Below are 27,858 nucleotides of genomic sequence, written 5' to 3'. Positions count from 1 at the left end.
GTTCCACATGTAGATGTATATCTGATTTATTTGTGGGGAGGAAGGTGATCTCCACGTCTTACTCTTCTGCCATCTTGAAGGTCTCCCCAAAACTGTCACTGTTTGCCAATGACATAGAGAACCCTAAAATCTCCACCCAAAAAATACTAGAATAATAAATGAATTCAGTAAGGTTGCAGAATACAAGATTAGCATGCAGAAATCTGTTGTGTTTCTATATACTAGTAATGAAATATCAGAAAGAGAAAGGAAAAAAATCCATTTAAAATTGCATCCAGGGGCTTCCCTGGTGGTACAGTGGTGAAGAATCTTCCTGCCAATGCTGGGGACACAGGTTTGATCCCTGGTCCAGGAAGATCCCACATGCCATGGACCAACTTAGCCTGTGTACCACAACTACTGAGCCTGTGCTCTAGAGCCCGCGAGCCACAACTACTGAGCCCACGTGCCACAACTGCTGAAGCCTGCAAGCCTAGAGTCCGTGCTCCGCAACAAGAGAAGCCACCACAATGAGAAGCCCATGTACTGCAATGAAGAGTAGCCCCCACTTGAAGCAACTAGAGAAAGCCCGCACACAGCAACAACAACCCAATGCTGCCAAAAATAAAAAAATAAAATTGCATCCAAAAAAAAAACAACTTAGGAATAAACATAAACCAAGGAGGTGAAAAACCTATACTCCAAAAGCTATAAAACACTGATGAAGGAAACTGAAGATGAGTCAAAGAAATGGAAATACATACCATGGCTTTGGATTAGAGGAATTAATATTGTTAAAATGGCCATACTACCAAGGCAATATACAGATTTAATGCATTTCCTGTCAAAATACCCATGACATTTTTCATAGAACTAGGAAAATCCTAAAATTTATATGGAGATGTTGAGAGCTCAAGATGGTGGAGTAGAAGGATGTGAGCTCACCCGCTTCTTACGAAAACACCAAAATCACAACTAACTGCTGAACAACCATCGCCAAAAATTGATGGAACATACCAAAAAAGATACCCTACATCCAAAGACAAAAAAGAAGCCACAATGAGATGGTAGGATGGGCGCAATTGTGATAAAATCATATCCCATACCCACTGGTGAGTGACCCAGAAACTGGAAAACAATTATACCACAGAAGTTATCCCACAGGAGTGAAAGTTTTGAGCCCCACGTCAGGTTTCCCAGCCTGGGGGTCCAGCAACAGGAGGAGGAGTCCCCAGGGAATCTGGCTTTGAAGGCCAGCAGGGTTTGGTTGCAGGACTTCCACAGACTGGGGGAAAAAGAAACTCCATTCGTGGAGGATGCACACAAAGTCTTGTGTGTACCAGGAACCAGGGGAAAAAAGCAGTGAACCCATAAGAGACTGGGCCAAACCTACCTGCAAGTATTGGAGGGTCTCCTGCAGAGGTGGGGGGCAGCTGGGGCTCACTGCAGGGACAAAGAACACTGGCAGCAGCAGTTCTGGGAAGTCCCCACTGGCATGAACCCTCCTGGAGGCCACCATTAGCCCCACCAAACAGCCTGTAGTCTCCAGTGCTGGGTCGCCTAAGGCCAAACAACAAACAGGGCAGGAACACAGCCCCACCCATCAGCAGACAAGTGGCTTAAACTCCCCCTGAGCATGGCCCTGCCCACCAGAGGGACAAGACCCAGATCCACCCACTACTGACCAGGAACCAGCCCCTCCCAGCAGGAAACCTGCACAATCCTCTTAGCCTCATCTCCCAGAGGGCAGAGAGCAGAAAAAAGAGCTACAATCCTGCAACCTGTGGAACAGAAAATGCAATCACAGAAAGTTAGTCAAAATGAGATGGCAGGGACTTCCCTGGTGGCACAGTGGTTAAGAATCCACCTGCCAATGCAGGGGACACGGGTTCAATCCCTGGTCTGAGAAGATCCCACATGCTGCAAAGCAACTAAGCCCATACACCACAACTACTGAGTCTGCACTCTAGAGCCTGTGAGCCACAACTACTGAGCCCGTGTGCTGCAACTACTGAAGCTCGCGTGCCTAGAGCCTGTGCTCCACAACAAGAGAAGCCACCGCAATGAGAAGCCTGCACATTACAACAAAAAGTAACCCCCACTTGCCGCAACTAGAGAAAGCCCGTGCACAGCAACAAAGACCCAACACGGCCAAAAATAAATTAAATAAATAATTTTTTAAAAAATGAGATGATAGAGGAATTTTTCCCAGATGAAGGAACAAGATGAAAACAACTAGGTGAAGTGGAGATAGCCAATCTACCAGAAAAAGAATTCAGAATAATAATAGTTAAGGTGATCCAAGATCTCAGAAAAAGAATGGAGGCAAGGAACAGGAAATGCAAGGAATGTTTAACAAAGACCTAGAAGGACTAAAGAACAAACAAACAGAGATGAGCAATACAATAACTGAAATGAATACACTAGAAGGAATCAATAGCAGAATACATGAGGCAGAAGAATAGATAAATGACCTGGAAGACAGAATGGTGGAAATCACTGCCACAGATCAGAATAAAGAAAAAAGACTGAAAAAAATGAAGACAGTATAAGAGACCTCTGGGACAATATCATACGCACTAACATTCGCATTATAGGAGTCCCAAAAGGAGAAGAGAGAGAGAAAGGACCTGAAAAAATATTTGAAGAGATAATAGCTGAAAACTACCCTAACATGGGAAAGGGAACAGTCACCCTAGTCCAGGAAGTGCAGAGAGTCCCAGACAGGATAAACCCAAGGATGAACTTGCTGAGACACATAGTAATCAAACTGACAAAAATTAAAGACAAAGAAAAAATATTAAAAGCAACAAGGGAAAAACGAAAAATAACATACAAAGGAACACTGGTAAAGTTATCAGCTGATTACTCAGCAAAACCTCTGCAGGCCAGAAGAGAGTGGCATGATATATTTAAGGTGATGAAATGATAGAACCCACAACAAAATACTCTACCCAGCAAAGCTCTCATTCAGATGTGATGGAGAAATCAAAAGCTTCACAGACAAGCAAAAACTGAGACCACCACTAGACCAACTTTGCAACAAATGCTAAAGGAACTTCTCTAGGTGAAAGAGACCAGCAACTTAAAACAACCTTGTACATATATAGACTGCTATATCAAAACCTCATGGGAACTGCAAAACAAAAGACTACAATAGATACACACACAAAAAAAGAAAAAGCTACCCAAACACAGCACTAAAGCTGGTCATCAAACCACAAGAGAAGAGAACAAAAGAGGAGAGGAAGAAAAAGACCTACAAAAACAAACCCAAAACAATTAAGAAAATGACAATAGGAACATACATATCAATAATTACCTTAAACGTAAATGGATTAAATGCTCCAACCAAAAGACATAGACTGGCTGAATGGTTACAAAAACAAGACACCACTTCAGACCTAGGGACACATACAGACTAAAAGTGAGGGGATGGAAAAAGGTATTCTATGCAAATGGAAATCAGTAGAAACCTGAAGTATCACTATTCATATCAGACAAAATAGACTTTAAAATAAAGACTGTTATAAACGAGACAAAGAAGGACACTACATAATGATCAAGGGATCAAGCCAAGAAGAAGACATAACAATTGTGAATATATATGCAACCAACATAAGAGCACCTCAATATATAGGGCAAATACGAATGGCCATAAAGGGAGAAGTCGACAGTAACACAGTAATAGTGGGTGACTTTAACACCCCTCTTTCATCAGTGGACAGATCTTCCAGATAGAAAATCAATAAGGAAACACAGGCCTTAAATGACACATTAGACCTGATGGATTTAATTGATATTTATAGAGCATTCCATCAAAAGTAGCAGAATACACATTCTTCTCATGTGCACATGGAACATTCTCCAGGATTGACTACATGCTGGGCCACAAAACGAGCCTCGGTAAATTTAAGAAAATTGAAATCATATCAGGCATCTTTTCTGACCACAACACTATGACATTAGAAATCAACTACAAGTAAAAAAACACAAACACAGGGAGACTAAACAATATGCTACTAAACAACCAATGGATCACTGAAGAAATCAAAGAGGAAATCAAAAAATACCTAGAGACAAATGAAAACAAAAGCACAGTGAGCAAAAACCTATGGGACACAGCAAAAGCAGTTCTAAGAGGCAGGCTTATAACAATAAAATCTTACCTCAGGAAACAATAAAAATCTCAAGTAAACAACCTAACCTTACACCTAAAACAACTAGAGAAAGAAGAACAAACAAAACCTAAAGTCACTAGAAGGAAAGAAATCATGAAGATCAGAGAAGAAATAAATGAATTAGAGATGAAGAAAAGATAGCAAAGATCAGTGAAACTAAAAGCTGCTTCTTTGAAAAGATAGACAAAATTGATAAACCTTAAGCCAAATTCATCAAGAAAAAAAGGGAGAGGACTCAAATCAATAAATTAGAAATGAAAAAGGAGAAGTTACAACTGACACCACAGAAATACAAGGGATCATAAGAAACTACTTCAAGCAACTATATTTCAATAAAATGGACAACCTGAAAGAAATGGGAAAATTCTTGTAAAGGTACTATCTCTCAAGACTGAACCAGGAAGAAATAGAAAATATGAACAGACCAATCACAAGTACTGAAATTGAAACTGTGATTTTTTTTTTTTTTGCTGTCAACAGGAGCTTTTTTTTCATTTTTTAAATTTTTTAAAATGTTTATTTATTTATTTTCTTATTAGTCATCCATTTTATACACATCAGTGTATACATGTCAATCCCAATCTCCCAATTCATTACACCACAACCCCCATCCCCCGCCACTTTCCCCCCTTGGTGTCCATACGTTTGTTCTCTACTTCTGTGTCTCAGTTTCTGCTCTGCAAACCAGTTCATCTGTAGCATTTTCTAGGTTCCACATATGTGCATTAATATATGATATATGTTTTTCTCTTTCTGACTTACTTCACTCTGTATGACAGTCTCTAGATGTCTCTAAGGAGACAAAACCCTGTACTCTGAAAACTATAAGATGCTGATGAAAGAAAACGAAGACTACACAAGCAGATGGAAAGATATATCATGTTCTTGGATTGGAAGAATCAGTATTATCAAAATAACTGTACTACCCAAGGCAATCTACAGAATCAATGAAATCCCTATCAAATTACCAATGGAATTTTTCACAGAACTAGAGCAAAAATCTTAAAATTTATATGGAGACACAAAAGACCCTGAATAGCCAAAGCAATCTTGAGAAAGAAAAACGGAGCTGGAGGAATCAGGCTCCCTGACTTCAGACCATACTACAAAGCTATAGTCATCAAAACAGTATGGTACTGGCACAAAAATAGAAATATAAATCAATGTAACAGGATAGAAAGCCCAGAAAGAAACCCGCACACCTATGGTCAATTAATCTACAACAAAGGAGGTGAGATGAAGCAATGGAGGAAAGACAGTCTCAGTAAATGGTGCTGGCAAAACTGGACAGCTACAAGTAAAAAATGAAATTAGAACACTCTCTAACACCATACACAAAAATAAACTCCAAATGGATTAAAGACCTAAGTGTAAGACCGGACAATATAAAACTCTTAGAGGAAAACATAGGCAGAACACTCTCTGACATAAATTGCAGCAATATCTTTTTCCATTCATCTTCCAGAGTAATGGAAATAAAAACAATAATAAACAAATGGGACCTAATTAAACTCAAAAGCTTTTGCACAGCAAAGGAAACCATAAACAAGACAAAAAGACAACCTGGAGAATGGGAGAAAATATTTGCAAACAACGTGACCTACAAGGGGTTAGTCTCCAAAATTTACAAAGAGCTCACGCAGCTTAATATAAAAACAAACAACCCAATCAAAAAATGAGCAGAAGACCTAAATAGACATTTCTCCGAAGAAGACATACAGATGGCCAAGAGGCACATGAAAAGATGTTCAGCATTGCTAATTTAAACAAATACAAATCAAAACTGGAATGAGAAATCACCCCACACCAGTCAGAATTGCTAGCATCAAAAAATCCAGAAACAATAAATGCTGGAAAGGGCTGGAGAGAGGGAACCCTGTTGGTGGGAATGTATATTGGTATAGCCACTGTGGAGAACAGTATGGAGGTTCCTTAAAAAACTAAAAATGGAGTTATCATATGATCCTGAAATCCCACTCCTGGGCATATATCTGGAGAAAAACATGGCCCAAAATGATACATGCACCCCAGTGTTCATTGCAACACTGTTCATAATAGCCAAGACATGGAAGCAACCTAAATGTCCATCAACAGATGAATGAATAAAGAAGATGTGGTACATATATACAATGGAATATTACTCAGCCATTAAAAAGAATGAAATAATGCCATTTGCAGCAACATGGATGAACCTAGAGATTGTCATAATGAGTGAAGCAGGTCAGACAGAGAAAGACAAATATCATATGATATCGCTTATATGTGGAATCTAAAAAAAAATGATACAAATGAACTTATTTACAATACAGAAACAGACTGTCAGAGTTAGAGAAGGAACTTATGGTTACCAGAGGGGGGTGGTGGGAGGGATAGTTAGGGAGTTTGGGATTGATTGATTGTTAAAATGGATAAACGGGCTTCCCTGGTGGTGCAGTAGTTAAGAATCCGCCTGCCAATGCGGATTGGGGACACGGGTTCAAGCCCTGGTCCAGGAAGATCCCACATGCCACGGAGCAACTAAGCCCATGCGCCACAACTACTGAGCCTGTGCTCTAGAGCCCGCGAGCCACAACTACTGAAGCCCGCATGCCTAGAGCCAATGCTCCACAACAAGAGAAGCCACCGCAATGAGAAGCCCGTGCACCGCAATGAAGAGTAGCCCCTGCTCGCTGCAACTAGAGAAAGCCCGCATGCAGTAACAAAGACCCAACTCAGCCAAATAAATTTTAAAAAAATAAATGGATAACCAACCGGGACCTACTGTATAGCACAGGGAACTCTGCTCAATATTATGTAACTACCTAAATGGAAAAAGAATTTGAGAAAGAATAGATACATGTATACGTATAACTGAATCACTTTGCTGTACACCTGGAACTAACACAACATTGTTAATAAACTATACTCCAATATAAAATAAAATGTTAAAATAAAATAAAATTTATATGGAACCACAAAACTCCCTGAATTCCCAAAGCAATCCTGAGAAAAAAGAAGAAAGCTGGAGGCATAACACTTCCAGACTTCAGATAATACTATACAGTAATCAAAACAGCATGGTACTGGCACAAAAACAGACATATGGACCAATGGAACAGAATAGAGAGTCCATAAATAAACCCACACACCTACAGTCAATTAATTTACAACAAAGGAGGCAAGAATATACAATGAAGAAAAGACAGTCTCTTCAGCAAGTGGTTTTGGGAAAACTGGACAGCCACATATAAAACAGTGGCACATTAGAACATTCCTTCACACCATATACAAAAACTCAAAGTGGTTTAAAGACCTAAATGTACAATCTGAAACCATAAAACTCCTAGAAGAGAAGATTTGCAGAACACACTTAGATAAAATCATAACAAACTTTTCTTGGATCATTCTCCTAAGGCAAAAGAAATAAAAGCAAAAAATCCCCCAACTGGGACCTACTTAAACTTAAAAGCTTTCACACAACAAAAGAAACCATCAACAAAACAAAAAGACAACCTACAGAATGGGAGAAAATATTTGCAAATGGTATGAACAATAGGGGTAATAATCAAAATATGTAATCAACACATACAGCTCAATATCAAAAAAACAAACAATCCAATTTAAAAATGGGCAGAAGAACTGAATAGACATTTTTCCAAAGAAGACATACAGGTGGCTAACTGGCGCATGAAAAGCTGTTCAGCATTGCTAGTCATTAGAGAAATGCAAATCAAAACTATGAGATATTACCTCACATCTGTCAGAATAACTATCATCAAAAAGTCTACAAGTAACAAACATTGACAAGGATGTGGAGAAAAGGGAACCCTCATACACTGTTGGTGGGAATGTAAATTGGTGCAGCAAATGTGGAAAACAGTATGGAGCTTCCTCAAAAAACTAAAAATAGAACTATTATATGATCCAGCAATTCCACTGCTGGGTATATATCCAAAGAAAATGAAAACAGAAATCAAAAAGATATATTAACCCCAATGTTTATAGCAGCATTATTTACAATTGCCAAGATATTGAAGCAACCTAAGTATCCATCAACAGATGAATGGATAAAGAAGATGCGGTATGTATATATACAATGGAATATTACTCAGCTGTAAAAAAAGAATGAAATTCTGCCATTTGCAACAATGTGAATGGACCTAGAGAGTATTATGCTTAGTGAAAAAGTCAGACAAAGACAAATACTCTATGTTATCACTTACATGTGGAATCTAAAAGCTAAAACAAATGAATGTATATAATAAAACAGAAACAGAACTACAGATATAGAGAACAAGCTAGTGGTTACCAGTGGAGAGTGGGAAAAGGGGAGGGACAAGATAGGAGTAAGGGATTAAGAGATACAAACTACTGGCCTTCCCTGGTGGCGCAGTGGTTGAGACTCTGCCTGCCAATGCAGGGGACACGGGTTCGAGCCCTGGTCTGGGAGGATCCCACATGCCGCGTAGCAACTGGGCCCATGAGCCACAATTATTGAGCCTGTGCGTTTGGAGCCTGTGCTCCGCAACAAGAGAGGCCGCGATGGTGAGAGGCCCATGCACCGCGATGAAGAGTGGACCCTGCTTGCCACAACTAGAGAAAACCCTCGCACAGAAACGAAGACCCAACACAGCCATAAATAATAAATAAACAAATACTTTAAAAAATAATGACTCCCTTCTTTAAAAAAAAAAAAAAAGAGATACAAACTACTATGAATAAAATAGATAAGCAACAAGGATATATTGTACAGCACAGGGAAATATAGTCATTGTTTTGTAATAACATTAAATGGAGTATAATCTTTAAAAATAATGAAAATAATATAATATTGTAAATCAACTATACTTCAATAAAAAAAGAAACAAATTGGAACATATTAGGCTATCAATTATAGGTGTCAATTTAAATTTTTATTATAGTTATTTTGATATAAAGTATCATTTTCATTATTTCCTTTATACTTTCTATTTGATTTTCATTGAGTTCTAGTGACAGTTTCATAATGGAGTATATAAAGTAATTTAAAATATACTCCTTTGCTTATTCTCTTTTAGGACTTTTGCATGGCTTGGAAACAGGAATCAGAATTTACAAAGACAGATAGAGCTGCCAGAGTCATTCAGAAGGCCTGGAAAAGTTTCCTTGTGAGTTTATTTCGGTTTTTTGCAGCTTTATTGAAATGTAATTGATATATCATATAGTTCACCTGTTTAAAGTACACAGTTCAGGGACTTCCCTGGTGGTCCAGTGGTTAAGACTTCGCCTTCCAATGCAGGGGGTGCAGATTCGATCCCTGGTTGGGGAACTAAGATCCCACATGCCTTGTGGCCAAAAAACCAAAACACAGAACAGAAGCAATATTGTAACAAATTCAATAAAGACTTTAAAAAATAATAAAGTATACAATTCAATAGCTTTTAGTATATTAAAGTGTTGTATACCACCCTTTGCTTTATAAGTAGACATTTTTTAAAGTTTCAAAAAGTTAACATTAATTAATTATCTCATTAACCTCACTAATATTTATTGAGTTTCTGATCTGGGCCAGGCTCTTTGATAATGGCTACTGTGAGCAAAAGTATCACTAATTGGCTTATTTGGCTTTCACCTCTAAAAATTTTATATCTTGACTCTGGAATCAGGTTTGTGAGCAAGTGTTAGGGATACATTCACTCATTTAATATTTATTCAGTACCTACTCTTGAGGATGTAAAGTATATCTGGATTAATGTACTAGTTTCTCACCATACTCTAGTCTGAGTAGAACTAGTCTCCTTACCCAATAAGGAATATTCCAAGTTGATTTACTGGGTTGGGTGAGAGCCAAGAGGTGAAATGACTTTTCTCTTTTCTCTAGGATAGCATCAACAGTCTGTCTGTGTGTGAAGTGGTATGGCTGTCTTTCTAGCACACAAAAATACCTTTATATCAGTTAATGATGTCTTGAAAAATAGTTTCCATTATTTGCCTATGCTGGGGCACAACTATTGATTTCCAACACTAAAAAAAAAGAATTTCCTTTAAAATCTACTATTCCTTTGTTGGTTTCTAACAGCATACTTGTCATCTCGGCTTAAGCTTTTCTGTCATTTGTAACTTCTTCTCTCCCACATTCAAATCCAATCAGCCACATACCTTTGAACACCTGTTACGTTCCTGACACTGTGCTAGGCATTTTACAATACATCCTCGTGTTTAAGGAGCTTCAGTAGAGAAGCCATGTATATAAACAAACGTGTGTGTGTGTATTTTAACAAGATGGTAGACTGAGCACACATTTTCACTTTCTATCCCTCTAGAACCCAACTGAAGTGACAATGTATAGAAAGTTAACCCATAACAGAGAGAAGGGAGTTCATGAACAAATAGGAAATTTTATCTCATACCAAAAATAAATGGTAGTATCCTGTTGGACATATCTATGTAGAAGACTTGCCTATACATACCTTAAAGGGGCACTAGTGAGATAGCTCATTTGTCATTGGAAGCCTAGAAAGGATATCAATTAGGATTTAGCAATTTAAAAAGGCTAAAAGGAGAATGACTATAGACAATGGGGTTAATTGAAGGTCTGTACATGGAACAGCTGTGCCAGTTGTCTCCACTGTCACTTCAAGACCCAAAGCTATAGGCAGGTGGATATTTATCATTAGTCAAAAATCTACTGGTAGATGGATATTTACCATTGTGCATAAGAGAAACAAACCCAGAGTAGCCCACAGCTTTGGAAAGATGGCAGAGGTAGAGCCAAGAAAAAAGATCCCTTTGGTTCCAGGAAATCTCCTGAAAAAGAGGAAGGCTTATCAGGCCCTCAAAGCCACCCAGGCAAAGCAGGTGCTTTTGCAAAGGAAGGAGCAGAGGAAAGGAGAAAAACTCAAGTTTAAGCAACTAGAATGGTTCCTACATGATTCCTGGAAGCAACTACGTGACAGGGTGCGACTCAGACAACTAGAAGTGAAACCTCATGGCTTGGAAGTGCCAGATAAACACTCCTTGGCCTTTGTTGTACACATCCAAATGATTAATGGTGTGAGTTTACTGGTGCAGAGGACCATTGCAAGACTTTGCCTGAATAAGATTTTCAGTAGTGTCTTTATGAAAGTAACTCCTTAAACCATAAAAACGCTTCATATAGTGGAACCTTATGTGACCTGGGGATTTGCAAATCTGAAGTCTGTTCAGGAACTCATCTTTAAATGTGGACAAGCCAAGGTCAAGAATAAAATCGTCACACTGACAGACAACACAGTGATTGGGGAGCACCTGGGGAAGTTTGGTGTCATTTGCTTGGAAGACCTCATTCATGGAGTTGCCTTCCCAGGGAAGGATTTTCAGGTGATCTCAGGGTTCTTGTGCCCTTTGCAACTCTCAGTGGCCTATCGTGCTACCAAGAATAGAGGGGGCTTCCTCAAGGAAGTGGGCTCACCTGGCTATCAAGATGAATGCATCAATCGACTCATCTGGCAGCTGAACTAAACCCAGAATATCTGAAAACACAGTGCATTGGAAGCATGTGTTTTTGTTTTATGGAATTGTTACCCATTATCTTCAAGGAAGATTATTTTCTGCTTTATCTTCAGAAACTTGTGGTGAAAGGTCAGGAAAAAGATGATGATGTTCACAGGAGGCAATTTTCATCCCACCTCAGTTCCAAGGAAAAGTTCCTGTGTGTTTTCTGTGATAACCACCGTCCACCACTGAAACCAGCAAAGATTCACTCCATGGAGAAAGGAGTCCTGTTTTATCACATCGTCTATCCTGGGGTTTAATGTTGGTGAATGAATACCCAAGCACGAATACAAGACAGCAGTGAACCAAGCGCAGGGCCTTGTTTTGGAAAGAACTTGAAATACAATTGGAAAGAAGCACATAAAAACAATGCTCTCTGCTGTGAGTCCATGTTCTAACTTCAGTGACAGCTTGGTAAGCTCTCAGATGTGGCTGTCTCTAGGTGTATCTGGTAACTTCCTTATTCTTGCCTGCAATTGGCTTAGTGCTTTTCTCTAGCTCAGAATTTTAACCTACTCTTGGATCTATGAGACGGGATGGACCCTTTCCGCAGCCAAATGGGGTGTTTCCTGTTAAGAACATGGTGGTAGATTGCTGAGCCCCTGTGCCATTTATGACTCAGGGAAATGCCCACCATTTATTTCTGCTGGGCTTCAAGATGGAATTTTCTGGTTTCCCTGATGATCAGTCCTCTTCTTAAAACCCAAATCAGAAGCTGAAAAAGAATGGATATATATATATATATATATATATATATATATATATAACTGATCCACTTTGCTGTATACCTGAAACTAACACAACATTGTAAATCAACTATAACACAACATAAATAAAAATTAAAAGAACAAAACAAGGGACTTCCCTGACAGTCCAGTGGTTAAGACTCTGCACTTCCAATGCAGGGGGTGCGGGTTTGATCCCTGGTCAGAGAACTAAGATCTCATATGCTGTGCAGTAGCACAGCCTCCCACAACAAAAAAAAAAAAAAAAGAGAGAGAAAGAAACAAACCCTGAAGGATTATCTCTTTAAAAAATTTACATGAACCACCCGGGAAAGCTAGTTCTAGCATGGATTTGGTACTCCGCAGTAAAACCCTCTTAATTTTAGTATTTGAGAGATGCCTTGCTTAATTGCTGGCTACCTGACCATATTTCCTCTAAGAAAGTCTGTTGATTAACTTATTCCACCCACTTCACAAAGCTCTAAGGCAATCTTCCCATTCATGAGTGTGAAGAGTGGAAAATGGGAGACTTACACAAAAGCACAGGATACTTACACTAGCTCCCTAGAAAAATTGACACAGACCTTCATTCGTCACTACTAATGGGCAATCACCTGACATTTAAGGAAAACCAATGATGTAGAAGCAGAAAGAAAAGAAAAAGAAATAACAGAATCTGAAGGAAATAAAAATGGTAATCAATTTAGCTTAGATCAGTATGTTGAATGGCTCTAGGAAAGTTGTATCTGGAGACTAAATAGTACCCCATCAATAGAAGGTATGACTGAGAAGTTGAATTTAAAAAGAGGTTAGAGGGAGGTGGAGTCAAGATGGAGGTGTGGGAAGATGTGGAGTTAACATCTCCCCACAACTAGGGTGCCTGCTGGCCGCTGGTGGGAGACTCTGACACCCAAGGAGACGGAAGGAACCCCAAAGTGAACCAGTAGGACATAGGGGGACTGAGGGAGGAGGAGAAGTGGAGGCCAGACAGGATAAGCACCCCAGAGGCCGGGGCGATCAGGAGAGGCAGGCAGGAGGGACTGTCTGGGAAGAGCGGGAGAGGACCAGAGGGCGATTGCCTGGTCCACTCAAGCCCAGGAAGCCTGCTGGGCTCCCAGGTGAGGTCCCCTGCCATGCCTGGGCCCCTTCTGTTCCTTGAGACTAAGCTCCACTCCCCACAGCCCCCAGGGCCTTTTCCAGCCCTGTAGGTCCTGAGCATTGGCCCCACCCACCACCCAAACCTCACACTTGCTTAAGCCCCACCCTCCACAGCCAAGGCCTTCGCCCCCCCCCCTTTTTTTTCTTTTCCCTCCTCTTTTTCACTATTGTGGTAGTGATGTACCTTCTGGTTGTTGATTCATCTATATTTTTATTTTTATATTCTTCCTAACATATCTGTTAGTTTCCTAGTCTAATTTTATTTTTTACTTTGTTGTTGCTTTTTTTTTTTTGCCACCCCAGGTGGCTTGCGGGATCTTGGTTCATGAGCCCGGAGTCAGGCCAAATCTCCTACAGTGGGAGCTCCAAGTCCGAACCACTGGACTAACAGAGAACCTCAGACCCCAGGGAATATTCATCGGAGTGAGGTCTCATGGAGCTCCTCATCTCAGCACCAAGACCCAGCTCTACCCAATAGCCTACAAATCCAGTGTTGAAAGCCTCAGGCCAAACAACCAGTAAGACAGGAATGCAATCCCACTCATTAAAAAAAAAAAAGAGAGAGAGAGAGATGGCAAAAAAATATGTCACAGATGAAGGAGCAAGGTAAAAACCTACAAGACCAAATAAATGAAGAGGAAATCGGCAATCTACCTGAAAAAGAATTCAGAGTAATGATAGTAAAGATGATCCAGAATCTCGGAAATAGAATGGAGGCACAGATTGAGAAAATACAAGAAATGTTTAACAAAGATCTACAAGAACTAAAGAACAAACAAACAGAGATGAACAACACAGTAACTGAACTGAAAAATACACTAGAAAGAATCAATAACAGAATAACGGAGGCAGAAGAACAAATAAGTGAGCTGGAAGACAAAATGGTGGAAATAACTGCCAAGGAGCAGAATAAAGAAAAAAGAATGAAAAGAATTGAAGACAATCTCAGAGACCTCTGGGACAACAATAAACACACCAACATTCGAATTATAGGGGTCCCAGAAGAAGAAGAGAAAAAGAAAGGGTCTGAGAAAATATTTGAAGAGATTATAGTTGAAAACTTCCCTAACATGGGAAAGGAAATAGTCACCCAAGTCCAGGAAGCACAGACAGTCCCATACAAGATAAACCCTAGGAAAAACACACCAAGACACATGTTAATCAAACTAAGAAAAAATAAATTCAAAGAAAATATATTAAAAGCATCAAGGGAAAACCAAAAAATAACATACAAAGGAATCCCCATAAGGTTATCAGCTGATTTTTCAGTGGAAACTCTGCAGGCCAGAAGGGAATGGCAGGATATACTTAAAGTGATGAAAGAGAAAAACCTACAACCAAGATTACTCTATCCAGCAAGGATCTCATTCAGGTTTGATGGAGAAGTCAAAAGCTTTTCAGACAAGCAAAAGCTAAGAGAATTCAGCACCACCAAACAACTTTATAACAAATGCTAAAGGAACTTCTGTAAGTGGGAAACACAAGAGAACAAAAAGACCCACAAAAACAAACCCAAGGGCTTCCCTGGTGGCGCAGTGGTTGAGAATCTGCCTGCCAATGCAGGGGACATGGGTTCGAGCCCTGGTCTGGGAAGATCCCACATGCTGCGGAGCAACTAGGCCTGTGAGCCACAACTACTGAGCCTGCGTGCCTGGAGCCTGTGCTCCGAAACAAGAGAGGCCATGATAGTGAGAGGCCCACGCACCACAATGAAGAGTGGCCCCCGCTCGCCGCAACTAGAGAAAGCCCTCGCACAGAAACGAAGACCCAACACAGCCATAAATAAATTAATTAATTAATTAATTTTTTTTTTAAAAACACCCAAAACAATTAAGAAAATGGTAATAGGAACATACATATCGATAATAACCTTGAATGTAAATGGATTAAATGCTCCAACCAAAAGACACAGACTGGCTGAATGGATACAAAAGCAAGACCCATATATATGCTGTCTACAAGAGACCCACTTCAGACCTAGGGACACATACAGACTGAAAGTGAAGGGATGGAAAAAGATATTCCATGCAAATGGAAATCAAAAGAAAGCTGGAGTAGCAATACTCATATCAGATAAGATAGACTTTAAAATAAAGACTGTTACAAGAGATAAGGAGAGACACTACATAATGATCAAAGGATCAATCCAAGAAGAAGATATAACACTTATAAATGTTTATGCACCCAACATAGGAGCACCTCAATACATAAGGCAAATGCTAACAACCATGAAAGGAGAAATTGACAGTAGAAAATCCTAAAGATGTCACCAGAAAACTACTAGAACTAATCAATGAATTTGGTAAGGTTGCAGGATACAAAATTAATGCACAGAAATCTCTGGCATTCCTATACACCAACTATGAAAAATCAGAAAGAGAAATTAAGGAAACACTCCCATTTACCATTGCAACAAAAAGAATAAAATACCTAGGAATAAACCTGCCTAAGGAGGCAAAAGACTTGTGCTCAGAAAACTATAAAACACTGCTGAAAGAAATCAAAGATGACATAAACAGATGGAGAAATATACCATGTACTTGGATTGGAAGAATCAATATTGTGAAAATGACTATACTACCCAAAGCAATCTACAGATTCAATGCAATCCCTATCAAACTACCAACAGCATTCTTCACAGAATTAGAACAAAAAATTTTAAAATTTGTATGGAAACACAGAAGACCCCGAATAACCAAAGCAATCTTGAGAAAGCAAAACGGAGCTGGAGGAATCAGGCTCCCTGACTTCAAACTATACCACAAAGCTACAGTAATCAAAACAGTATGGTACTGACACAAAAACAGAAATATAGATCAACGGTACAGGATAGAATGCCCAAAGATAAACCCATGCACATATGGGCACCTAATCTACGACAAAGGAGGCAAGAACATACAATGGAGAAAAGACAGCTTCTTCAATAAGTGGTGCCGGGAAAACTGGACAGCTACATGTAAAAGAATGAAATTAGAACACTGCCTAACACCATACACAAAAATAAACTACAAATGGATTAAAGACTTAAATGTAAGACCAGACACTATAAAACTCTTAGAGGAAAACATAGGAAAAACACTCTTTGACATAAATCACAGCAAGATCTTTTTTGACCCACCTCCTAGAGTAATGGAAATAAAAACAAAAATAAACAAATGGGACTTAATTAAACTTAAAAGCTTTTGCACAACAAAGGAAACCATAAACCAGATGAAAAGGCAACCCTCAGAATGGGAGAAAATATTTGCAAATGAAACAACAGACAAAGGATTAATCTCCAAAATATACAAACAGCTCATGGAGCTCAATATCAAAAAAACAAACAATCCAGTTTAAAAATGGGCAGAAGACCTAAATAGACATTTCACCAAGGAAGACATACAGATGGCCAAGAGTCACATGAAAAGATGCTCAACATCACTAATTATTAGAGAAATGCAAATCAAAACTACAATGAGGTATCACCTCACACCAGTCAGAATGGCCATTATCAAAAAATCTAGAAACAATAAGTGCTGGAAAGGGTGTGGTGAAAAGGGAACCCTCCTGCACTGTTGGTGGGAATGTAAATTGATACAACCACTATGGAAAACAGTATGGAGGTTCCTTAAAAAACTAAAAATAGAATTACCATATGACTCAGCAATCCCACTACTGGGCATATATCCAGAGAAAACCATAATTCAAAAAGAGACATGTACCACAATGTTCATTGCAGCACTATTTACAATAACCAGGACATGGAACCAACCTAAATGTCCATCAACAGATGAATGGATAAAGAAGATGTGACCCATATATACAATGGAATATTACTCAGCCATAAAAAGAAATGAAATTGAGTTATTTGTAGTGAGGTGGATGGACCTAATGTCTGTCATACAGAGTGAAGTAAGTCAAAAAGAGAAAAACAAATACCGTATGCTAACGCATATATATGGAATCTAAAAAAAAAAAAAAAAATGGTACTCATGAACCTAGTTGCAGGGCAGGAATAAAGAGGTAGACATAGAAAATGGGTTTGAGGACATGGGGTGGGAGGGCAAAGCTGGGGCGAAGTGAGGGTAGCATCCACATATACACACTACCAAATGTAAAATAGTTGGCTGGTGGGAAGCAGCAGCATAGCACAGGGAGATCGGCTTGGTGTTTTGCGATGACCTAGAGGGGTGGGATAGGGAGAATGGGAGGGAAGGTCAAGAGGGAGGGGATATGGGGACATGTGTATGCATGTGGCTGATTCACTTTGTTGTGCAACAGAAACTAACACACTATTGTGAAACAATTATACACCAATAAAGATCTATTAAAAAATTTTTTTAACCTGGCAAAATGTCTGATCTTTATGGGTTGATATTCCCTTTTGTGCTTTGTTGGTATTCCATTTAAGTATTGTAAAACTTTGAAATAATGCTACCTTTATCACCACAAACACTGCCAATATAAAATAGTAGTAGAAATATAAGGGAAAGAGGAGATAAATTAATTAAAATAGCTGTTACAATTAAAAAATCAAGAGAAAAAATTTGTGTAGAGGCTACATTCCTTGTTGCTGCAGCTGATCCCACCTACTGCTCACTCTATGTTCACTGCTGTTCAGCCAGCATCTCAATTGGCCAGAGCTCTTTGCCAGGTAGAATAACACAAAACTTACTTTATGGAAGATCATGTTAAATAATTTAGAATCCAGCAGAGTCCAGATGTAAGACAAAAAGTGTGTCATACAGAATACTTACCCAATGATGATAGAGCCTTGCTTCCAAACCCTGAATGTTTCTTCTGTGATTCATCCAGTAGTATAGGTTTCACAGATCATCCTGAACCACCATCACAATTCCATTTGTCATTGTTTTTACTCAGCCCTAAAGGGCCAACTAATGTTATCACTGGCACTGAAGCCCTGGACCATCCAGACAGACTTTTCTTTCTTAGGTTTCACTCAAAACTAGCAGATTTTCAAGACACTTGCAAATTGTCAGGCAGCACACCAAACTCTAAGGGCCCTCAGACTTTGCACAGAGATGGTAGATGTTTTTTGAAAATTTTTGTTGAAGTGTAGTTGATTTATGATGTTGTGTTGGTTTTGGGTGTACAGCAAAGTGATTCAGTTATATATACATATCCTTTTCCATTATAGTTTATTACAAGATATTGAGTATAGTTCCTTATGCTATACAGTAGGTCCTTGTTGGTTATCTATTTTATTTAGAGTAGTGTGTGTATCAGTTAATCCCAAACTCTTAATTTATCCCTCCCCCCACTTCCCCTTTGGTAATCATAAATTTGTTTTCTATGTCTTTGAGTCTGTTTTTGTTTGATAAATACATTCATTTGTATCTTTTTTTTTTAGATTCCACAAAATAAATAAATAAATAAAATAAAAAGAGGTTAGAAACTCTGAAAAACAACTAACCATGAAAGTCATGGTTCAAATATAAGGCAAATTAATATATTTCTAATCTCTATGTAAAGAGAATACATTTGATTTTTTTTTAACATCTTTATTGGAGTATAATTGCTTTACAATGTTGTGTTAGTTTTTGCTGTATAGCAAAGTGAATCAGCTATATGTATACATATATCCCCATATCCCCTCCCTCCCACCCTCCCTATCCCACCCCCCCCATCCCACCCCTCTAGGTGGTCACAAAGCACGGAGCTGATCTCCCTGTGCTATGTGGCTACTTCCCACTATCTATTTTACATTTGGTAGTGTATATATGTCAATGCCACTCTCTCACTTCGTCCCAGCTTACCTTTCCCCCTCCCCATGTCCCCAGGTCCATTATCTACATCTGCGTCTTTATTCCTGTCCTGCCCCTAGGTTCATCAGAACCTTTTTTTTTTAAGATTCCATATATATGTGTTAGCATACGGTATTTGTTTTTCTCTTTCTGACTTACTTCACTCAATACATTTGATCTTGATTCTAGATACATTCTACTTCAAGTGGCCCAGAGGGTGACTTCTAAATAAGGATGCATAGTTTTAGCATATTATGTGGCCCTGTAATTGAATAATTTGCATAGTCATAGTAATGTGAATGCAGAGTTTTTTCTGTAATTTAAAATATTTTTTTATCAAAGTACTTTGTGTACTTCTTTAAAGTAAGTAAAATAATGTAAATGAACTTATACTAAAAAGCAAGTCTTCACCGCATCTCACTACCTTCCACCTTCATACTCTAAAAGCAACCACTTTTATCTATCTTTTTGTTTTAGAACTTCTAGTCACTAGTTCCTTGCTTCTAAATAATATGCTTATTATATTTTACTTATCAACTTTAGAAGTGATTTGTTGACTTTCTGCAAAGATGATTAAGAATTTACCTTACTTATGCTCCAAAACCCTGCTTATCTCCCCTCTCAGTACCATAAGTCATTGTTTTAATTCCTCTGTTTCTTACCTTGCTACTTTAAAGACCTTTGTTTCTTGTTCCATCATGTTAACAAAAGATCACTTGACTCCTCACTATATATGATGAGGATATAAATATCCCTATCCTTTTCTTCACATATCTTCCAGTATTCAAATCCCCAAGTTCCATCACCTCTCCCTTGTCAATATTCACTTGGAGGAGTTTTTCAAATATCCTGAACACAAATCCTTTATTGCAATATAAAATATCATCTTCCAGGGTACCTCATTTCTCTCTTAAAGGTGTTTTTGGTAAGTCTTTAATTTTAATAATATCCAGTTTATCACTTGTTCTTTATGGTTAATGCTGTCTGTGTCCATTTAAGAAGTGTTTATGTAGAAGGTACTGTCATCAAGATGGTGTCAAAAGTCCAGGTCCCCCAGCATTTCAGGACGTTTCCTGGGAGGTGCACTCAGGTCTTGCCTCATGGGGATCACTGGGGGAATCTGCAGGGCTTGACCACTGGGGATTTGATAGAGACAGAGAAAAGAGGGGCAGGGCAGACAGCAACCTGTGCTCAGATCTTGGCAGTTTGCATTACCGCTTACAGCAATACCTGAGCAGAGATCTCAGCCAGGCTCTGCCCACCTGCAGAGCTGAGCCAGTGGCCCCATCTGGCCAGGGAGCTCAGTTGGCAATTCTACCTGATATGGGTCCCAAACCAACAGGCTTTACTGACTACAGAACCTGTTTTATGGCCCCACTTAGGCAAGGAAGCAAATTCGCAGCCCCACTCGATTTATGAGCATAGTCTTCAGTCCTGCCCAACCAGGAAGCCTAGCCAGTCATGGAGCCCAGAAACAGATCCAAGCCTATGGCCCTGCCTAATTACTGAGTACAAACTGTAGCCAGGGACTTCCCTGGTGACACAGTGGTTAAGAATCCACCTGCCAATGCAGGGGACACGGGTTCGAGCCCTGGTCCGGGAAGATCCCACATGCCCCGGAGCAACTAAGCCCATGTGCCACAACTACTGAACCTGCGCTCTAGAGCCCATGAGACACAACTACTGAGCCTGAGTGCCACGACTACTGAGCCCGCACGCCTAGAGCCGGTGCTCCACAACAAGAGAAGCCACTGCAAGGAGAAGCCCGCGCACTGCAACGAAGAGCAGTCCCTGCTCGCCGCAACAAGAGAAAGCCCGCGCACAGCAACGAAGACCCAACGCAGCCAAAAATAAATAAATAAATTTATTTTTTAAAAAACCTTTTAAAAAACTGTAGCCAAAGGGAGCCTAGCCAGTGACTCCACCCAATTGCAGAGCATAGCCTATGGCCCCACCCAGCTAGGGACCCTGGACAGTGACCCCACCCAACCAAGGAGCACAGTCTCTAGACCCCCCACAACTGCAGGATATAGCAGAAGGCCCTGCCCAACTAGAGAGCCTGGCCAGTGACCACCCGCAAGAGAGGAGCACACCCAGCCGCTTACCCCATCACAAAACCCAGCCTACAGCCTTGCCCAACTTTGGGGCAAAGCCTATGGCCCTACCTGATCACAGAACACAGCCTGTGGCTGCATCCAACCACAAAGCCTTGCCTGTAGCCTTGCCCAAACATGAAGTCTGGCCAGCAGCACCATCTGGTAAGGGAGCACATCCTGAGGCCTCACCCAACCAGGAGTGATTGCAGAGCCCAGCCTGCAGCCCTGCTCAGTTGCGGAGTCCAGCCAGTGGCACCTCCCTGCCAGGGAACACAGCCTATGACTTCGCCTAACCAGAGGTGATTGCAGAGCCCAGCTGGTAGCCCTGCCTGAAAGTAAGTAAGCCATCATGCCCACCTCAGAACATGGGCAGTGACCTCACCCAAATAGACACCCCAATAGCAAGCCTCCACCTGCCCATGGATGCTACCAGATGGCCCATCCAGTACCCCAAGCTGAGCTAACTGATGAAGGTCTTTCTCTGCTGAAGGGAACCTCTAGTCTGGAAGAAAAGACCACTTACTCAAATGCACAGATACCAAAGTAAACATGACACCGCCAAAAGAAACTAACAAAGCTCCAATAATTTACTCAAAATATAGGTCTGTGAACTGTCTAACAAAGAATTCAGAATAATCCTCTTGAGGAAGTTCATGGAACTACAAGAACATGTAGACAGACAACTACATGATATTGGGAAAACAGTACATGAACAAAGTGAGAAGCTCAACAAAGAAATAAAAGCTATCCTCCAAAAAGCCAAAAAGACATCCTAGATCTGAATAATAAAAAAACTGAGCTAAAGAATTCCAACAGCAGACTCCATCAAAAAGACAAGAGATAAGTGCCTGTGAGGATGTGGAAAAAAGGGAATCTTGTACACTCTTGGGGGAATGTAAACTGGTACCACCACTATGGAAAGCAGCATGGACATTCCTCAAAAAATAAAATAAAAAATAGAACTACCATATGATCCAGCAATTTCACTTGTGGATATTTTTCTGAAGGAAATGAAATCACTACCTCAAAGAGACAGCTGCACCCCCATGTTCATTGCAGCATATCCACACTAGCCAAGACATAGAAACAACCTAAGTATCTGTTGACAGATGAATGGATAAAGAAAATGTGATAATGTTTTATATATTATATATTATATTATGTGAAGATATTATATATAACATTTAATATTAGTATAGCATATTAATATTATTTATAATGGAATATTATTCAACCATGAGAAGGAAGGAAATCCTGCCATTTGTAACAACATGAATGGATCTGGAGGGCACTATGCTAAGTGAAATAAGTCAGGCAGAGAAAGATGAATTCTGTATAATGTATGCTCTCATTTATGTGTGGAACCAAAAAAACCCTGGACTCTTAGAAATAGGGGGTACATTGTTGCTGCAAGGGGCAGTGGGGGTGTAGGGGAGGGATGAGTGAAGATCATCAAAGGGTACAAACTTCCAGTTATAAGATTAGTATGTTCTAGGAATGTAATGTACAGCATGGTGACTCTAGTTAACAGTACTGTGTTGAATAATTGAAAGTTGCTAAGAGAGTAGATCTTAAAATTTCTTACCACACACACAGTAAATGGTAATTATGTGAGGTGAAGGATGTGTTAACTAAATTTTTGTGGTAATCATTTCACTATATATGTAGATCAAATCATCATGTTGTATACCTTAAATTTACACAATGTTATATGTCAGTTATGTCTCAATAAAGATGCGGGGGAGTTAGAAATATTTGTTTAACCCGAAGTCAGAAGATATTTTCCTTATGTTTCTTCTAGAGGCTTAGTTGTTTAGTTTAGTTTCACAGTGAGATCTTGTATCCATCTCCAACTCATGTTTGTGTATGATAACAGGGACAAAGGTCATTTTTTTCCTTATGGATAATCAAACGACCAGGTATCTTTTATTGAAAAATACCATCTTTCCACAATAAATTGCAGTGATGCCTTTGAAAGTCATGAAATCATATATGTGAACTGTTTCTATAGTTTCTACTCTGTTGCATTGGACTATTTGTCTATATTTGGGTTAACACCACATTGTCTTAATCTGTAGCTTTATAATAAGAGTGGATATATGGTAATACAGTCCTCTAACTTTGTTCTTCAAGATTATTTTACCTATTTTAGGACTTTTACATTTCCGTATAAACATTGGAATCAACTTATTTTAATTTCTTTTTTTTTTCACACGCACACACTGTATTTTATTTTTACAAGAGATAGACTGACACCAAGCATTGTACATGGATGACCACAACAAAAGCAACAATGATTGCAATTACCAAACATGAAACACACTCATACTATGTCATAATATTGACATTCAGTCCAGTAATCCTCCACTGTAACAGCTCCTTTACTTTGCAGTGAAAATTGATTTGTATATTCTTTGCCTCTGAGTCCTTGTTGGATTTTTTTTTTTTAATTCAGACAGAAAGTCACAAAAATTATACTCATCCTCATCAGTTCACTCAGTCCCATGTAATTATTATTATTTTTTTCATCTTGATCTTTTGTTAGCACTTTTATGAGTTCATCAGTTTTTCATTAGAGTTCTGAAAATGCTTATTCATTCAGTTCAGCAGTACAGTCAGTTACCAGAAACCTGTACTTGTCAGAGTCTTTTCCATGAATTTCTTAAAGATGAAACCCTTTTATAGGAACATATTTGCAAAAGCATCAGAGTACACCCAGAACTGTCTGTAAATGACAAAAGACTTAAAAATGACCACAGTTAAAAATTTGATGAAAGTTCATAATAATGCAGTTGACAAGAAAATTAGTTATTTCTGAGATATACATTTTAAGGTAATAACTAGGATTATGACTTATAACATTATACCAGAACATATAAGATTTTTAGAAATTTCATGCAATGTCTGAAACATTTATATTAACATATTTCCATACAAATAACCCAATGAAAGTTTAGTATTAGTTGTTTTGTTTGTTTGTTTTTTTATACTGCAGGTTCTTATTAGGCATCAATTTTATACACATCAGTATATACATGTCAATCCCAATCGCCCAATTCAGCACAACACCCTCCCCACCCCACTGCAGTTTTCCCCCCTTGGTGTCCATATGTCCATTCTCTACATCTGTGTCTCAACTTCTGCCCTGCAAACCGGCTCATCTGTACCATTTTTCTAGGTTCCACATACATGCGTTAATATATGATATTTGTTTTTCTCTTTCTGACTTACTTCACTCTGTATGACAGTCTCTAGATCCATCCATGTCTAAAAAAATTTTGTTGACATTATAATTGGGATTGCATTAAATCAATTGATCAATTTGGGGAGAACTAATATCTTACTATGCTGAGGTGTTTTTTTTTTAGCATGGCGTATCTCTTCATTTATTTATATCTTCTTTAATTCCTCTCCATAATGTTTTGTAGTTTATAGTGCAGAAGTCTTATACATCTTTCACTTGATTTCTAGGTTATTTGGCTTTTTATGCTAAAGTAAGTGGTGTTATTTATTAAATTTTATTTTCTAATTGTTCATTTCTAGTTTATATAAATATTTATTTTTATACACTGACTAAATATACACTTATTATTTCTAATTGCTTTTTAATAGATCCTTTCAGATTTTTATTTTAGATTTTATTGAAGTATAATTGATTTACAGTGTTGTGTTAATTTCTGCTATACAGCAAAGTGACTCAGTTATACATATATATATTCTTTTCCGTTATGTTTTGTCACAGGATGTTGAATATAGTTCCCTGTGCTATACAGTAGCACCTTGTTGTTTATCCATCCTATATACCATAGTTTGCCTCTGCTAATCCCAAATTCCCATTCCTTTCCTCCCCTACCCCACCTCCCCCTTGGCGACGACAAATCTGTTCTCTATATCAGTAAGTCTGTTTCTGTTTTGTAGATATGTTGATTTATATTGAATTTTAGATTCCACATATAAGTGATATCATATGGTATTTGTCGTTCTCTTTCTAACTTACTTTGCTTAGTTTGATAATCTCTAGGTCCATCCATGTTGCTGCAAATGGCATGAATTCATTGTTTTTGATGGCTGAGTATCTTTCAGATTTTCCACTTAATCATGTCATCTTTGCATGATGACTTTCATTTTTCCTTTGCAAACTTTATACCTGTTATTTCTTGTTCTTGCTTTTTTGTGCTGACTAGACCCTCCAGCACAATACTCAAAAGAATTATGGACATTCTTGTCTTTTTCCTGAACACAGAGAGAAGGCATATAATATTCCAATGTAAGCTGTTATCTGTATTTTTTTGTAGAAACTCATTATCTGTTTAAGGAAATAAACTTAATTCCTCATTTGCTAAGATTTTTATTCTTGTTTTTATGAAAACTCTGGGTATTGAATTTGATCAAATGTTTTTGCTGCTCCTAAATGGTCATATGGTCTCCTTCATTCTCTTTACGTGGTAAATTACATTCATTGATATTCAAATGTTAAACCAACCTTGTATTCCTGGAATAAACTCCACTTCATCCTGATTGTTACCCTTTTGGTATATCCTGGATTTGATTTGCTAAACATTGGCTTAGGATTTTCTGTATATTTATTTTTAAATTCAATTTTTCTTTGTTGTAATGTCCTTGCCAGGTTTTGTATCAGTATTATGCTGGTCTCCTAAAAGGAATTGGGAAGTATTTCTTCTTTTTCTGTAAGAGTTTGTGTGATTGGTATTATTTTTTCTATAAATGTTTGGAATAACACATTAGCAAAGCCATGTGTGCTAGGAGTTTTCCATATAGAAAGGTTTTTAATTATGAGTTCCATTTCTCTAAAATTCAGGACTATTCAGATGTGTATTTCTTCTTGTACCCATTTTAATAAATTACTTTTTCAAGGAATTTGTCCATTTTGTTTGTTTTTATTTAGGTATAATTGACATATAACATATTAATTGCAAGTGGGCAACATAATCAGTCAAAATTTGTATATCTTGTGAAATAATCACCACAATAAGTCTAGGTAACATATTTCACCATACCTAGTTACAAAAATTTTTCTCTTGTGATGAAGACTTTTAAGATTTACTCTCTTAGCAACTCTCAAATATTCAATACAGTACCATTAACTATAATTCACCATGCTTTACATTACACCCCATGAATTAATTATGGTATAACTGGAAGTTTGTACCTTTTGGCCCCCTTCGCCCATTTCTCCCACCCCCCACCCCCTACCTCTGGCAATAATCATTTTGTTCTTTTTATCTATGAGCTTACTGTTGTTGTTTAAATTCCACGTATAAGTAAGATCATATGGTATTTGTCTTTCTCTGACTTATTTCACTCAGCATAATGTTCTCAAATTCCATCCATGTAATTGCAAATGGAAAGATTTTGTTATTTTTTATGGCTGAAGAGTATTCTGTTTTATATATATATATATATGCCACATCTTCTTTATCCATTTATCCATCAGTGAGCACTTAGGTTGTTTCCATACTTGACTATTGAAAATAATGCTGCAATGAACATGGGGTGCATATATCTTTTTGAATTAGTGTTTTTGTTTTCTTCGGATAAATACCCAGAAGTGGAATTGCCAGATCACATGGTAGTTCTACTTTTTATTTTTTGAGGGATCTCCATACCATTTTTCATACTGGCTGAACCAATTTGCATTCATACAAACAATGCAGAAGGGTTCCGTTTTCTCCACATCTTTGCCAGCACTTGTTATTTCTTGTCTTTTTGATAATAACCATTCTAACAGGCTTGAAGAGACATCTAGTTGTGGCTTTGATTTGAATTAAGGAATTTGTCCGTTTTGTTTAAATTGTCAAATCTATTTTCGCCAAAATTTGTTTACAATCTCCTTTCATTATCCTTTTAATGTCTGTAAGATTTGTAGTGGTATTGTTAATAAGTGTTTTCTCTTCATTTCTCTACATCTGTATTTCTAGGAGTTTATCAATTTTATTAATCTTTTTTAAAAAACTGATCTTTGGCTTTGTTGGTTTTCTCTATTTTAACTCTATTTTCTATTTCATTGATTTCCAATCTTATCTTTATTGTTTTTTCTTTCATTTTGGGACTTTGATTTGCTATTCTTTTTCAAAGTTCTTGGGATGGAAAATTAGATCTTAGATTTTCAACTTTTATTCTTTTATAGTACATGTATTTTGAGCTATTAAAGTTCTCCCTTCAGCATTTCTTTAGATTTATCCACACAGGTTTTGATATGTCATATAATTATTACCTCAGTTTGGAATATTTCATAATTTTCCATGTAATTTTTTGGCCCATGGGTTATTTAGAGCCACATTGATTAATGACCAAATATTTAGGAATTTTCTAGTTATCTTTTTGTTATTGATTTCTGGTTTAATTCCACTGCAGCCAGACAACATACTTTAAATGCTTTTAATAACTCAAAACTTGCTTGGTACAGAAAAATTCTATTTTGATAAATGTTCCATGTGATCTTGAGAAAAAAAACATATTCTTC

General features: G+C 38.2%; 2 protein-coding genes across 4 annotated transcripts in view; both read left to right on the top strand.

Moving 5' to 3' along the window:
• The window catches only part of C8H11orf65 (chromosome 8 C11orf65 homolog), a 133,869-nt gene that overhangs the window by 19,715 nt on the left and 86,296 nt on the right, over positions 1–27,858 (top strand). For all 3 annotated transcript variants that reach the window (XM_059930393.1, XM_059930394.1, XM_059930392.1), the window contains exon 2: positions 9,197–9,286. In XM_059930393.1, the coding sequence (XP_059786376.1) occupies positions 9,197–9,286 (90 nt within the window). The remainder of the gene's footprint in view (positions 1–9,196; positions 9,287–27,858) is intronic.
• On the top strand, positions 10,875–11,255 carry LOC132370418 (large ribosomal subunit protein uL30-like). The gene has a single exon (XM_059930395.1). The coding sequence runs from the start codon at positions 10,875–10,877 to the stop codon at positions 11,253–11,255; it is 381 nt and encodes a 126-aa protein (XP_059786378.1).

The sequence above is a fragment of the Balaenoptera ricei genome, chromosome 8, assembly GCF_028023285.1.
Source record: "Balaenoptera ricei isolate mBalRic1 chromosome 8, mBalRic1.hap2, whole genome shotgun sequence".
NCBI lineage: Eukaryota > Metazoa > Chordata > Mammalia > Artiodactyla > Balaenopteridae > Balaenoptera > Balaenoptera ricei.
This window is presented reverse-complemented; position numbering and strand designations above follow the sequence as displayed.

Excerpts from the sequence above, each read along its gene's own strand:
- LOC132370418 (XM_059930395.1), top strand. The coding sequence starts at position 10,875 with ATGGCAGAGGTAGAGCCAAGAAAAAAGATCCCTTTGGTTCCAGGAAAT.